This window comes from Nipponia nippon, unplaced genomic scaffold (genome assembly GCF_047370975.1).
Source record: "Nipponia nippon isolate SJK-2023a ecotype South Korea unplaced genomic scaffold, ASM4737097v1 scaffold_1, whole genome shotgun sequence".
NCBI lineage: Eukaryota > Metazoa > Chordata > Aves > Pelecaniformes > Threskiornithidae > Nipponia > Nipponia nippon.
In genome coordinates, this window is record NW_028262290.1 from 79,155,073 (window position 1) to 79,168,922 (window position 13,850).

The 13,850-nt window shown below is 35.0% G+C and overlaps 1 protein-coding gene across 6 annotated transcripts in view; it reads left to right on the forward strand.

The window, feature by feature from the left end:
- Positions 1–13,850, forward strand: part of MARCHF6 (membrane associated ring-CH-type finger 6) — a 55,202-nt gene that overhangs the window by 16,612 nt on the left and 24,740 nt on the right. For all 6 annotated transcript variants that reach the window (XM_087760696.1, XM_087760730.1, XM_087760686.1 and 3 more), the window contains exons 5-10: positions 3,158–3,230; positions 5,261–5,429; positions 7,198–7,390; positions 7,696–7,757; positions 9,811–9,843; positions 11,541–11,592. In XM_087760696.1, the coding sequence (XP_087616822.1) occupies positions 3,158–3,230; positions 5,261–5,429; positions 7,198–7,390; positions 7,696–7,757; positions 9,811–9,843; positions 11,541–11,592 (582 nt within the window). The remainder of the gene's footprint in view (positions 1–3,157; positions 3,231–5,260; positions 5,430–7,197; positions 7,391–7,695; positions 7,758–9,810; positions 9,844–11,540; positions 11,593–13,850) is intronic.

Genomic DNA, 13,850 nt, shown 5'->3' on the forward strand with positions numbered 1-13,850 from the left:
GATGCTGGCTCCTCAGTAATACTGAAATGTTGCCTGAAGTCACCACCTACAACTTAGTTACATAGTTTTGTGGTGGTTGTTTTTTGTTTTTGTTTTTTTTTTACAAATGTCATTTTTGTTTTTTAATACTCATTTACTAAGCCAACATAACTGACTTATGATTTTTGATTTATGAGTGACTGGTTTTTTTACTTTGTCATAATTCCTAACATTGCACATGTACCCCTGTTTATGGATTCCTTTAAGAACTAATGTACTGTGATGATAGAGCCATTCAGTCTAACAAACCTTGAAAAATCCATTTACTTCTTAAATTTGTCAGGATCTGTCTTGTGGATGTGATTTTTGTATAGGTCTTGTCTTCTTACATTAAATGCCTTTAATGTAATCTTTAATTTTCTGTAATATTTAAATACTTCTCAATGTAATCTTTTGCCTTCCCCATTTCTGTCATATGGCTCACATAATGATGTGTGGCTGGCTTCGCAAGGAAGTATTCTTCTCATTATTTTATATCTGGAAGAAAAAAGTGCAGCATAAAAATCTTATCAAACGTACCAAAGGAGATGTAGGGTTGAACAAATTTGTCTTCCAGATTAACGTGCTAGTCATGCAGTTATCCCATTGTTGGATAAATTCTACATTCTTTTTTGGTAATTTCACTTCTTTATTGCATACCCATCTTATATGGTTGAGTAAAAGGAATTTATTTCCCTGTGCATACCCTCAGCCTAATCCCAGCAGGCTCTGATACGCTATTGCTATTCTGTTAGCACAAAGCATATTTACATTAGTGGATGAAAAAAGGCCAGTTATACAGCTTGCTTGGATCTGTTCAGAGAAGTAGGATTAATTGGGCCAATTTATTCCAAAGTTATTTTATTCTCTGTGATAATTGTATTTAGCTGCATGGTTCCTAAGGAGAAATACCCAAGGTACCTATACAGTACATGGGGTAAGAAACAGGTGTACACGCTGAGTAAAGTGAATGTATACACTGAGGCAGTAGGAAATGCTAGAGTGGGAGTAGGGTTGTCCGAAGTGCTTCCTTTATCTCGAATTTTAGAAATCACTGTTCACACACCGATATGGCACATAAATGTATTTTTCTGGAGTGATTCAGTTGCCATTTAAAAAAAAAAAAAAAACAGCATAGCTGAAGAGAATGGTTGTATACCTGTTTCGTGTAATTGTATAGTGGTTAAAATTGTAGAGGTGTGTAATAGAACTACTTAAATTGGCATGAGTAGAGTATGAATGGAATTGTATGCGTGAGCACCAGCAGAAACAGCAGAAGGGCTAAAAGGAGTATTTGCTGTTTGCCAGAGAGCACTGTATATGTGATTTCATTCAAATCAAGAGGGAAAACAAACAGACTAAAGATAAAGTGTCAAGAAGATGAAGAACAGGACTGGAGTCATAAGATATACAGATAAGGAGAACAGGAGAACTGTGAATTTTGCCTCAGGCTCAAGAGGGATGAAAGAAAACAGTGAGGTAAAGATCCCAAATGACATCCACTCATGAAGAGTATGAAAGGCAAGTCTAAAATCAGTTCATAAATGCCAATCAACAAGAATCCAAGAGATATGATGAGCTGGTGTCCTTTGTCTTCAGTGTTGCTCACAAGTGATGCTGTCCAGACCACTTGGGCATACATATCTTAGTACTTGTATGAGAGTGAGCAAGTGAAATCTGTGAGGAAAAATAGTTTGCTTAGAGATCAATTTGCTTAGAGATCTTGTGTAATAAAATCCCCTTCCTATTCCATAAAATCTCACAGTGAGTTTTGTTACACTGGTTTCCTACCAGTGCAGTGTAATTGAGAGTTACAAGGCTTGTGTTCTTTGACCTTTTCAGCCTGGCAGAGTTCTCAGCGGTATCTTGCCCCTTTGAAGCTCCCCCACCATGTAGCTAGATAGTAGGCAGAGGCAAACTATTAAAACTCACTGGCAGCAGAGGATCAGTATCATCTTGCTAAATTTGATTCAGTGACTGTTCAATATAAAATGTGTAAGTAGTACTGACTACAATGAGACTGAACATTTTCATTAGATCAGCTACAGCCATTTTCTCTTTTGTGTTCTAACTAACTCTAGACCTTTGAATTTTGTAGTATTATTTTGTATTATTTTCTGTCCAATATCAGAACTTCAGTGGGAGGGATGGATTGCACTAGGGATGTAAGTGTTAACTTCCTCCAAGTGCTGTATTATGTCTTATATAAAAGATGAGCATAAACTGTAGCCCTTTGGGGCATTTCTGGTGGATTGACTCGTGAGAGATGCAGAAACATAAACTTTCTGTAAGTTCCAAACAGGTTTAACCAAGAGGTAATTACTGAGCTATTTATTCTAGGTCGCAGAAACCATAGTGTGCTAGTATATACTTGCGTACCTATGCCTGCCTAAAGGGTGAAATGAGAATCTTAAGAATTACATTTCTGGGTATGGGTGCCTTAATTCTTCCCTCATGCTGTTCTGAGCATCTGTGTCAGCCTCCTGTGGATCTGAACCTAATTTTCTGAAGTAGACTATATACACCGATAACCTACTTTTAAGATTATGTGACTGAAGAATCGTGGTAAAAAGCTAACATTAACTAGCATCGAGTATTAATCCATAAAACAATTATTTAAAACAGATAATGAAATGGTGAGACTCCTTGCTACAAGATATCATAATACTGAAAGTTCATACAGGTTCAAAATATGATTGAACAAATTAATGGGGGGGGGCAATCCATCAAGGATTAATTAGCACTGAGATATTATGGCACAGGAACTGAGCTGCTTATCGTGAAGCATATGAGAGTGTACTGAGGAAGTATTGCTGCAAGCATCTTTAACTTGCTTCCATGTTCTTCCTTAGGCATCTGTTGGTGTGACCAGTGCTGGAGGCTGGGTCTAACTTAGTATGGCAATTCTTACACTTTGAATGTATACTTTATCAAGAGTGTTCAGTTAAACAATAAATACAGCTTTGTTCCATGTGGTTGTATGTGGTCTTGAGTTCTGTTAGTTCACTAAAAGTTGAGATTTTTTTCCTTGTCATAAATTTACTTAGGACACCAGGTGAAAAGAGGGTACCTATGGTCCTTTCCAAGTGAAGCTATCACCAAAATCGAATTTATACCATAATTCTGTTTCTTCATGCAGGTCGTATCTACAAGTGCTTGTTTACTGGCTCTGTGAGCTCACTACTGACACTGCCATTAGATATTCTGTCAACGTAAGTACTTAAACAGCTCAATACAAATAACTTTTCTAGTCAGGTTTCACTGTGAAAATGGTTGCTTTGGAACTTAGTGTCCCTTTCTTCCAGTTATGCTTGTTATTCTTCCATCATCTTATGAGAGCAGCTGCCCATTACCCTTTGCATAACAAGATGTATGGCCAACAGTATTCCAGTAGAAATTATTTCACTTTGAAGTTCTGTTATTCAGGATCTTTGGAGATGGAAAACTGACTTTTCATTTACCAGGGCCCATTTTGTAGATTTGTATTTGATGTCAAAAAAACTTAGGCTGCAAAATTACACTTAATAATTTAAAAAATTAATTTCCTACAGTTTAAATCAGATGCCACATAGCAGAATATTAATATATATTGCTAATAATATTAATGTCACATTCTGCTTTGTTACATTTTCATATTTTGAATTTAATTTTATCCATCCTGAGCCTCTTATGTGATAAGGATTTTTTTTTTTTATTGGATTGCCTTCTAGCTGACATTTAGATTTTAGTGCTTCGATCACCATATGCTATTGAATATTGCCTATCTTTGTCTTTTTAAAATCAATATTACTTAAAGAATTGGTAAATACCAACACAACAGAGTTTCAGGCTGGTTCTTACTTTTTTCATTGTCTTGAACCTGAGGAACTGAAACTCGGTTTGAGTAGAATCAGTTGCAAGTCAAGCAAATTTTGAATGAATGTCCTGTGCGGTTCAGCTAAGTCATCTCAGCTGGGCTATTTGATTAGAGACATCAGGTCATGTTATGTTTAATTAATTTTTATTAATGGAGGGAGATGCTTGCTTGAGATTAATAACAGTATTTTTCCTGCTATCTCCCAGTAAGTGTAGATTTTATTTTTATTTTTCTGAGAAGAATCTGAAACAACTGAACCTAGAGCACCTCTTCTCCTGTCTTTTACAGTCTAGGCGAGAAAATAAGGGACTCAAGTATGTGTCAGATTTTAATGGCATGTGAAGCTGTGCTTTGACATGTATTTCTTTGGCAGAGACAATTTCAATAGCATCTTGTGTCATCTTTTCATTTTGGACTTCTTGTCCCCATGGTATTCACTGTGCTGTGCAGGCACAAGTGTTTGTGCAGCTGCATGGAGAGCCAGACAGATACTTCTTTGGGGATGGCAGAGTGCTGTGGTGGTGTATTTCTTACTTATTTTAAAGAACGCATTGCAGTTGGTTAGTTTCCTGAGCAAACTCACTGTGGTCAAGGAGTAGTGCAAGGGTGGAAACAAGTGGGAGGAGGTATCTGGAATTAGGGATGAGGGTTGCTTAAGCCAATTTAAGTACTTCTTGCATTGCATGAAACCCTAGTTTCAGTTGGCTAACTGAACTTCATTTTGCTGCTGTTTTACTGTTATAGATGACTTGATAGATTAGGATTTATAAAGTATAGGGATAATATCTGGGGTAAAAGACTACCCGAAATGTAGAGCAGTCGAAGGCAAACCCTGCAGTTCCGTTCTTTTGGTTAGGGTAGCTCAGCAGACAAAATGCTTCAGTGGACTGGGTATTATGCATCTAGCCATTTAAACAGATCTTTTACTGTAGTAGATCATTTATTTAGTGAATACTATGTTTCCTTTGCTATTCTTGCAGATTGTTTTTCCTGAACTACTCTTGAAGCTTTTCTTCATATTGAGTCAGATCTTGTTTTGCAGGAATATTTATGTTTAAACAGTAGTAATTTCACAAACCAAACCAGAGGGAAATAAAACCTTTCCAAATCAGTGTTTATCTTGGCACTTAAAACCATTTGTACACAGGTACATACAGCCTTCCTAAAAGAAACCTTCTTTGAATGGATTTTTTTTATATTAAAAAAAAAATTATGTCTAGATACTTTCTTCACCTAGAGACATAAATAAATTCAGCTTTTTGCCCAAATACCAGTTTATTTGTTGGTTTGGACGAGGAGCATCTGGTTGTGGTAGTTAACAGTGACTAAGTTTAGTCTTATTAGCAAAATATATTTGTCATTATTTTTTTTTTCTTTCTTTAACAGGGAGAACTTACTGGCTGACTGTTTGCAGGGCTGTTTTGTGGTAACATGCACTCTGTGTGCATTTATCAGCCTTGTTTGGTTACGTGAACAGATCGTCCATGGAGGAGCACCACAGTGGTTGGAACAAAATCAGCAACAGCCACTCAATGGTGTTGGTCAACAAAATGAGGTAAAACTTAACTGCTCAGTAGTTCATGATAACCTTAGAAAATGTGTTTTTGTGAATAAATACATTATCAGAACCAAACAGTAATGTTATTTTACTGCAGGGTATCTTTATTTGTACATTAGCAGAAGTTGAACATGTGCTCCTGTATAAACTCAGTGACACCACTGTTACATTTTTGAAGTTCTATAAAATGGAACGTTAATGGATTTGTTTAGTATATTTTAGTAGTATATTTTTTGTATATAATAGTATATAGTATATAATAATAGTATATAGTATAAAATAATATAATAGTATATATAGTAATATATAGAATATATGTACACTAATAATATAATATATTATTATATACTATATATAACTATACATAGTAATATATAGTATATAATACTATAGTATATAGTATATATTATATATAGTACTATATACTATATAATAATACTATATAGTATAAAATAATAGTATATTTTTTGTAAAGTAACTTTAACATTGTTTAGATTCTTATGTCTGTATCTTTACGCTTTTTAAAGATAATTTTGTGCGTATAAAACTGAATTGTCAGCCATAGTCAATGAAGATGCAGCTTGCTTTTATCTTGTCTTTCTCATAAGTATTTCAGTAGTTCATGAGGTAACAATTCACTGTTCTCAAAACAGCTGGAGGTTTTGTTGAAACCTCTGAAGCTGGAGCTTCTCTGCCCTCTCAACACACACACATGCACCCCTTTAGTGCTTACAGGAGCCTCTTGGGCAGGAGAAGAGGTGATATAAGCAATACATGCATAGGGGGAAATAATTAAAATTTTGTTTTCCCTTGTAATAAATGTCAATTTTTTAAAGACAGAGATAGAGATCTTCAGCTTGATGACTGACTTGGTTTGTCCTTGAATGACCATCTTTCTAATATAATGATAGTTTTCATAAGATCAAGAGAGTTCCCCTCTTTTGAGCACTGGTGAGACCACATCTGGAGTGCTGTATCCAGTTCTAGGCTCCCTCAGAACAAAAGAGACATGGACTTACTGGAGTGAGTGCAGTGAAGAGCCAACAAAAATGATTAAAGGACCGGAGCATTTGACATACAATGAGAGGCTGAGAGAGCTGGAACTGTTCAGCCTGGGGATGAGAAGACTCAGGGTGACCTTATCAGTGTGTATAAATGCCTGATGGGAGGCTGTAAAGAAGACGGGGCCAGAGTCATCTTGGTACTGTTGAGTGACAGGACAACAGGCAATAGGCTCAAATTAAAATACAGGAAATTCCATTTTGACACAAAAAAAAAAACAAAACCAACACCAACCCCCGCCCCTCCCCCCCAAAAAAAAACCAACCCCCACAAATGCAACCAAAACCCATCCAGCACAAAAAAAACGTGGTTTTTTTTGTTTGGTTGGGTTTTTTTTTTGCTGTACGTGTGATCAACTACTGGAACAGGTTGCTCAGAGAGGTGGTGAAGTAACTCCATCTCTGGAGTTACTCAGAAGCCAACTGGAAACAGCACTGAGCAACCTGCTCTAGCTGACCCGGCTTTTAGTAGGTGGCTTGACTTGACAATCTCTAGAGGCCCTTTCCAACCTCAGCTACTCTGTGAAGAAGTCTGAATGTTTCTCTTCCTCTTTTAAAAGGTTTAGTGGTTCCAAATTTAATGCTTATGTAAAAAAAATACATTATTAACATTTTTTCAATACTATTCATTTTTTCTATATACAGGATAAAAGTACAGAGAGAAGTTGATCAAGTTAACTGAATGCTAAATCCTGTTTCTGCAGGCTCAGGCTGTTGTAAATGGAGGTGTTGAAAACGCTGTGCTTGATCAACCTGCTAACCCGGCTCCTGAGAATGTAGTTGTAGGTGAGAACCCTGAAATTCAAGAAGAACAAGTAGATGAAGAGGAGGAGGATAATGAAGATGAAGAAGATGCTGTAGTAGAAGATGCAGCAGATGCAAACAATGGAGCACAAGGTAACAGGTGACTCAAAACAGTAATGTTCTAGTTCTTTTTAAATACAAATGAAACCATTGAAAATAGAACTGTCATAATTCAAGGAAGCTGTGCAAATTCCCAGTTCAGCTTATTTATCTTGTTTTTGCAAATTTCGTATATTTCTTTTGAGTGCTGAAGCATTTGCTTGCTGAAAAGCTATCAGCAGTTATGAGTGGAATGTTATGCACTTAAGTCTTTTTGTTCATTTAAAACATAGCACGGAGTGGTTACATCTTGTTTTGGCTGAGTCTAACAGCTGTAAAAATGGCCATTGTCTCCTCAGATGACATGAACTGGAATGCTTTGGAGTGGGATCGAGCAGCAGAAGAGCTTACTTGGGAGCGAGTGAGTAAGAATCATGTTCTTGAATTGAATAAATCAGACACATACTCGAAATGACTTGTAGTATTGTAACCATTTGGGATAGGTTTGGATACTGTTGTCTAGTATGAAAACTATCAGTAAGAGGCTTTAGTGACCTAAAAAAGACATTATATTAAAAACAAAATGTTATTATGCTACTTGTTAACTATCAAAAAGGCATTTCTTTGATTTGAAACGTAGTAGCAGCTTAAAACATGTTTTAGCACAGACTTTTCTGAAGTCTTCAACTTGGGCAGGTTTAGAGATGAATTGCAGCTTGTATTGAGGATGCTAGGTCAGATTAGGAGCACATAGGTGTTGGCGTTATGTATAGTTTAATGGTTAATTTTTGTATTCATGAAAGCGTTAAACTAAAGAAAATAGAGAACCAGAAATTTTGGTTAATTTACTTTATTTACATGTTTGCAAAAGACAAGTGTATTTCTTAAAAAATGACGGAGCATTTTAATGTAACATTGCTTCTGTTTTGTTTATGGATCACAAATTCCATAATTAGAGCATGAGATGCATGTACACAGTAATCATAGAGTAGTGTACAGACTCAAGAAGTAGTTTTTTTGTAGCTGGTTTAGAAGAAGCCAGTGTCTGAGTTCAAAGCTCACCATATGCAGCAAAATCTACCTGACGGTAGGTGCAGCAGCTTCATGTGATTTACCAGCGTCTCTAGTGCCTACGGCAGACAGTTGTAAAGCTAGTCACTGTATTCCTAGGCTGTGATATAGTTGTTGCCTTGATTGCAGTGTAGTAGAAATACAGTTTTCATCACAAGGGACAGGTCTTGATCTTTGTTTTGTGTCTAGTGAAAGCTTCTTCATTTGTTTTGAAAGATAAAGATGTTTAGTGGAAAAGGGCATATGTAGATTCAGGTTTCTGAACCATTCTACTATGTATCTCAAGATGAAGGTGTTATATTTCTGAACCCAATTTATGTGCTGGGAAATGCTGATGTACTCCTAATTGAAAATATTGTGCTGCCTCTCTATGAATATAGAAACCGGTTTCAGCAAACCCTTACAACCATTTCCAACCCTATGTGCTGGCGTAGGCAATAGACATCTAGTTGGCAATCAGTATCAAAGGTGGGGTGGGGTGGGTTTTTCTGCTATTTTATCTTGTGAAAATAGCATGCAAGCTTTCTCAATTTTCAGAAGTATTTGCATCTAGGTTTACTTTGTAAAATATGTGCAACTTTAATATCTTGAAACTTAGTGCAAAATCCTGGTACAAAATAGCCTTGAACCTCGTAATTTACAGCAGTAGTTGTGGAGTAGGAGTGTCTGGATTGAAATAGTAAGAAATCCTCGATTTGGGGGGGGAAAGGAGCGTTATTGGGGTTTGGTTTTTTGGTTTTTGTTTTAATAGATGCTCTATTTTTGGCTGTTCTGTGGATGTTTCCCATAACAGCTGTGCAGAGTGATGGAGGATTTGTTTCCTGTCTTCCCTAGCTGTAACCAATTATGTCCTGAAGTTAATAACATACAGTGTAGCAACATTATCCTGTTACTAGTTGCTTTTATACATTGAAAGTAAAATATTAAGCTTTGACTTTTCTCAGTGCAATGTAAACTGATACTTTGCAGTCAGGAAGCAAAAAAAAAAAAATCACTCTTGTATTTTAATAGAGTTGTTTAAACATGTTTTTAAATAACAGTTCAATCACTAAAATGTTTTGTAAATACAAAATCTTTGTTAGTCTTCAAAATCTTGGAGACACATACCCTATAAATTAATTGATTATATGCTTGGTTTGCCATATATAAATACATGTGTATTAAGATATTCCACATGTATATCACTGCCTTTGATCAACTGAGTTTACTATGTTGAACAAGAACTTAGTTTCTGTCTTTATCTTCAAGAATTTATGTCCAGGTTTTGTTGGTTGAGCAATAAAAAAAGCTTTTGACTGTATTGGACATCAAAAGTTGGTGTGGAAGAGGCTTCTATGAGGCTGATTTTAGATGCGTGTCATTTTTCTGATGAGTAAATAAAATTAACTTTCTTATCTTCACAGATGCTTGGACTTGATGGATCTCTGGTTTTTTTAGTAAGTGAAATCCTGCATTTCAAAAATTTCTATAGAAGTTTTTTTTTTTAAAGTAAATGTATTTTTTAAAATTACATCATTCTATTTGAAGTCCCTATTTTCGTATGATGTATGTTCTTTAAAGAGAGACTTTCATATGATGTCGTGTTCAAGCAGACTGTCTTTTTAGGAGTTTCGCAGAGTAGAGTTGTGTGTGGCATAAAAGTGGAATTTCTTAAAAGACATAGGTAACTTTGGATCACGTACTCTACTGTAAATAAAAAGTAGAGCCTTTAAAAAAAGCATACACTGAAAATACATATCTGTTCTAGCCTTAAGTTTTGCTCTTTATGTTGTGATTGAAATAGTGTCCTCATTCAGATTTCTCTGATTTGCCCTAATACCACCAGAATGCACTAGTGAATTCTTAGTGTAAACTAGATTTTAAAATTTAAGATCTTCACTTATGTTTCTTGATTTTATTTAGGGTTGAGGTTTTCTTTTTCCTGTTCCTCCCTAGAATTTTTCCCTTCTTGAATATTATTTTAATTAATATCTGTATCAAATCTTTTTTTTAAATCTTCACAATAGTCAGTCTATCTTGTGGAGCACATATCTTTTAAATTGGTTCCAAAAATCTTTATGATAATTTAGCAAAGCACTCCTAAAAAAGCTGTTGGCTTTTTAACACTTGTCTGTGGGTGAACCCATGTTGATTATCTCCCTGACAAACTCTTACATATATAATGCATATCTTCCAGTGGGTTTTGTCATAGCTTATTTGAAGGGCTCGCTCTGCTGCCCGTCCTACCTGACTGTTGGAGATGCCTAGCTCTGACTTCAGGATCAGGGGATAGAGAATGCAAAGAGTCGATGGCAACAAAACTTTAACCCATCACAGCTACATTCATTGGGTATCATCTGCCAGATCACTTATTTTTAAAAAGAGAAGTCATTTATATTTTAAAGAGGAAAAAATTATCTGTGCTCTCTTCCAGCAGTATAAATTTTACTTTATTTAATGTGTGAAAGAAATATAATTCCTAAATATGAATGTGTTTCTTGGATACTGTAGTGGATAAATGTCTCATGTCTGAAATAAAATGTCTCATATTTTAATGTAGCGTCTCATGTTTAAAGTAATGTAGTTTATTATGTCATTAGTGACTGACCTTAATTAATAATGTCAAAAGAATTACAATTCCAGTGTACTTATGGCTGAGTTCACATCTTAGCTAAAAGTAATATTAAAAAACAGAGACGCGCTGTCATTTCTAGAGTGAGAGCTGTCAGTTTTGTTAATGGGTTTCTTGTGACAAAGTCTAACTGTTAAAAGCTCAGATGAACGTTTTCTCTTTTATAAAACCAATATCCACATACATTTCATAGAATTGTTTTTAAGGGTGAAACTATTTATATTGATTTTAAAATAAAAGCTTATTTTTACAAAATAAGGATATTAAAGCCAATATAAGTGCTCTTATCTAGGTACATGTCCATGAACGTAAACAGATGCTTTCATAATCTGTCCTCCATGTTTTGGTCTTTGTGTTAGAGCAAATTTCTTGACTCTAACACGAGATGCGCTAGTTCTGGTAATAATAGGCAGTTGAAATAAGAAGTTTAGATATAAAAGTAAAGTAACTTATCTAAATGACTGATATTTATGTACTGTTTCCTTGTCGTCTTCCTCCCTCCTTCCCCTGTACTCCTTGCAGGAACATGTCTTTTGGGTGGTATCTTTAAATACATTGTTCATACTTGTGTTTGGTAAGTATCATTTGCTCTTAAGTTTAAAAAGATCCTTCTTTGTGAAGTGATAATGCAGGTTAATTTTAAGGCTGTTCTCAGAATAAATGAAGTTGTGACATCTAAAAATGGAACCACAAACTAACTGGGAATATGAATAATAAATCTTTATTGCTTCTAGTTTTGTCATTTTAATTCCTTTAAGTGAATAGGTTTAAAAACAGGAAATCTACCAAAAGCTTAATGTCAGCCAAAGCACAGAAAATAATATTTGTTTGGAATACTGTTAAATTAAAGCAGGAACCTCCTGGAATTTAGCTTATGAGCAAATGCAGTACTTTTAGGAATGGCTAGGATGGTGGGGTTTTTTTCCTTATAGTTTTTGCTAGATATAGTTAAATCACTTTTTCCATCAAGAATCCATTTTTGGAGCTCAAAATTGGGAGCGAGGGGGGCGTGCAAGAACATAGCTGACTGTGTAGAGTTGTCAAATGTGCTTTCATGTTGTGTCCAAAATTACTACGGAACAACTTTCCTTAGGTCATACAACTTAGACTGACGTAAATTTTAGAAAATAGTAAATTCTAATCAGTGGTGTATTTTACTTTATTTTCTATTCTCCTTCCTGTAGATGCTGAAGCTGAATTGCAACTTTAAATGTTTGCAAGACTGTTTCTATTTCTAGTATAAGATAGGAATATTTCCATGTTCTGGTTCCATGTATAGTTAGTGCTAGGAAAATTTCTTGGACATAAAATTTGTCACAGCTTAAAAAACCAAAAACAAACAAACAAAAAAACCCCACCAAACTCCCCAAACCATAGGTTTATATTTCTCAATCATTTGAACCCTAAAAGAAAAGGGTAAAATGCCTGCCTTATTGTAAGTAGCAGTATAGCAGTAAGCTCCCCTTTGAGAGTGTCTGGAATTCCTATTTTATATTTACTGCTTATAATATGTAGGGTAACTTTGCATTTCCACTCTGGTTTTACTGCAGAAAGGAGGGTAACAAATTTAGAATTTTTTTTTTTCTTTTTTTTAAGACCCTCCTGAGAGGCATTAGGCTGTGATTCAGATTTTTTTTGTTTTGTACCTTACACCTGTTGAGTGACACGGGAAAATAACAGCTCTTCCCTGTGCCTCAATTTTGCCCGTTTTGCTGCTAACAGAAGATTCTGGATTATGGTGCTTGAGCTCATTAGTGTTGTTAATTTGACACAACCGTGTGCAGAAGCAGCAGCATTTCAGTGACAAGATAGAGCATTTTATACACTTGAAGAGATACCAGGCACAAAATTTCACTTGCTCTGAGTTATAAGTTTAGAAAGGGATTGGTTATGTTGCTTTGGTTTTTTGAGTGGTCTTTCTTGGCAGAAGAGTTTGAGCTTTAAAAACTGATGTCATACGGTAGATAAGAAATTTTTGCTGCAAAGTAAAGCTCGCAATACTGAACCAGTGATTTCAGCATCTAGTTACTGAAACGAATCAGCAGATCAAAAGAAAATAAAAAGAATTATCATGTATATTTAATTCACAAGAAACTATGAAAAACTATAATTGTTCTAATAAGAGTTGGAAAATACTTGAATTATTTCTTTCTGATAATTAGTCTATTTTAGTCTCTAGTTATCATAAATTAATTAGGTTTTTTAGCTGCTATAAAATTTAGGCTTTTTTAATAAGTAGATAATAACTATGAAATTTCTAAATCCTTGATTTAAATTCAGTAATAAGTGAGTAATAAGAATAATTAATAAGGTTGTCATATAGATGTGTTTTCGGTAGCTCTAAGTGTGCTTTAACAAGTGGGAAACTAACAAGTAGAGAAGAGAAGGGGAGTGACTTTCCCAAGCAAGCAAGCAGGAGATCTGGGAATTTAATTTGTGCCTCTCAAGCCTATTTTTAATATCTTTCCCACTAAGTAATACTGCCTAATTTACAACTGCCAAATGTCTAGTTATTCATAATTACAGTCCTGGTGAGTTCAAATGTCACAGGAGGTACTTTCTAGAAGATTAAAACAGAAGGAAAGCATTTGGAACCTTAATTACTGATCCAGAAATTCTATGATGTTCTCTTGGATAAGTTAATTAAGTTCGACTCTAATTCATATTTTCTATAGCTCATTTTAGTACTCACAGAGGAGTTTTACTCTTTCATGCTCTTTATTAAAAGGGGTCTATTAGAAATTATCTTTTAAAGAAAGTTATTTAAAAAACATTATAAACTGTGCACTATAATCTCATAAAACACTGTCAAAAAGATATGACTTAAGTCAT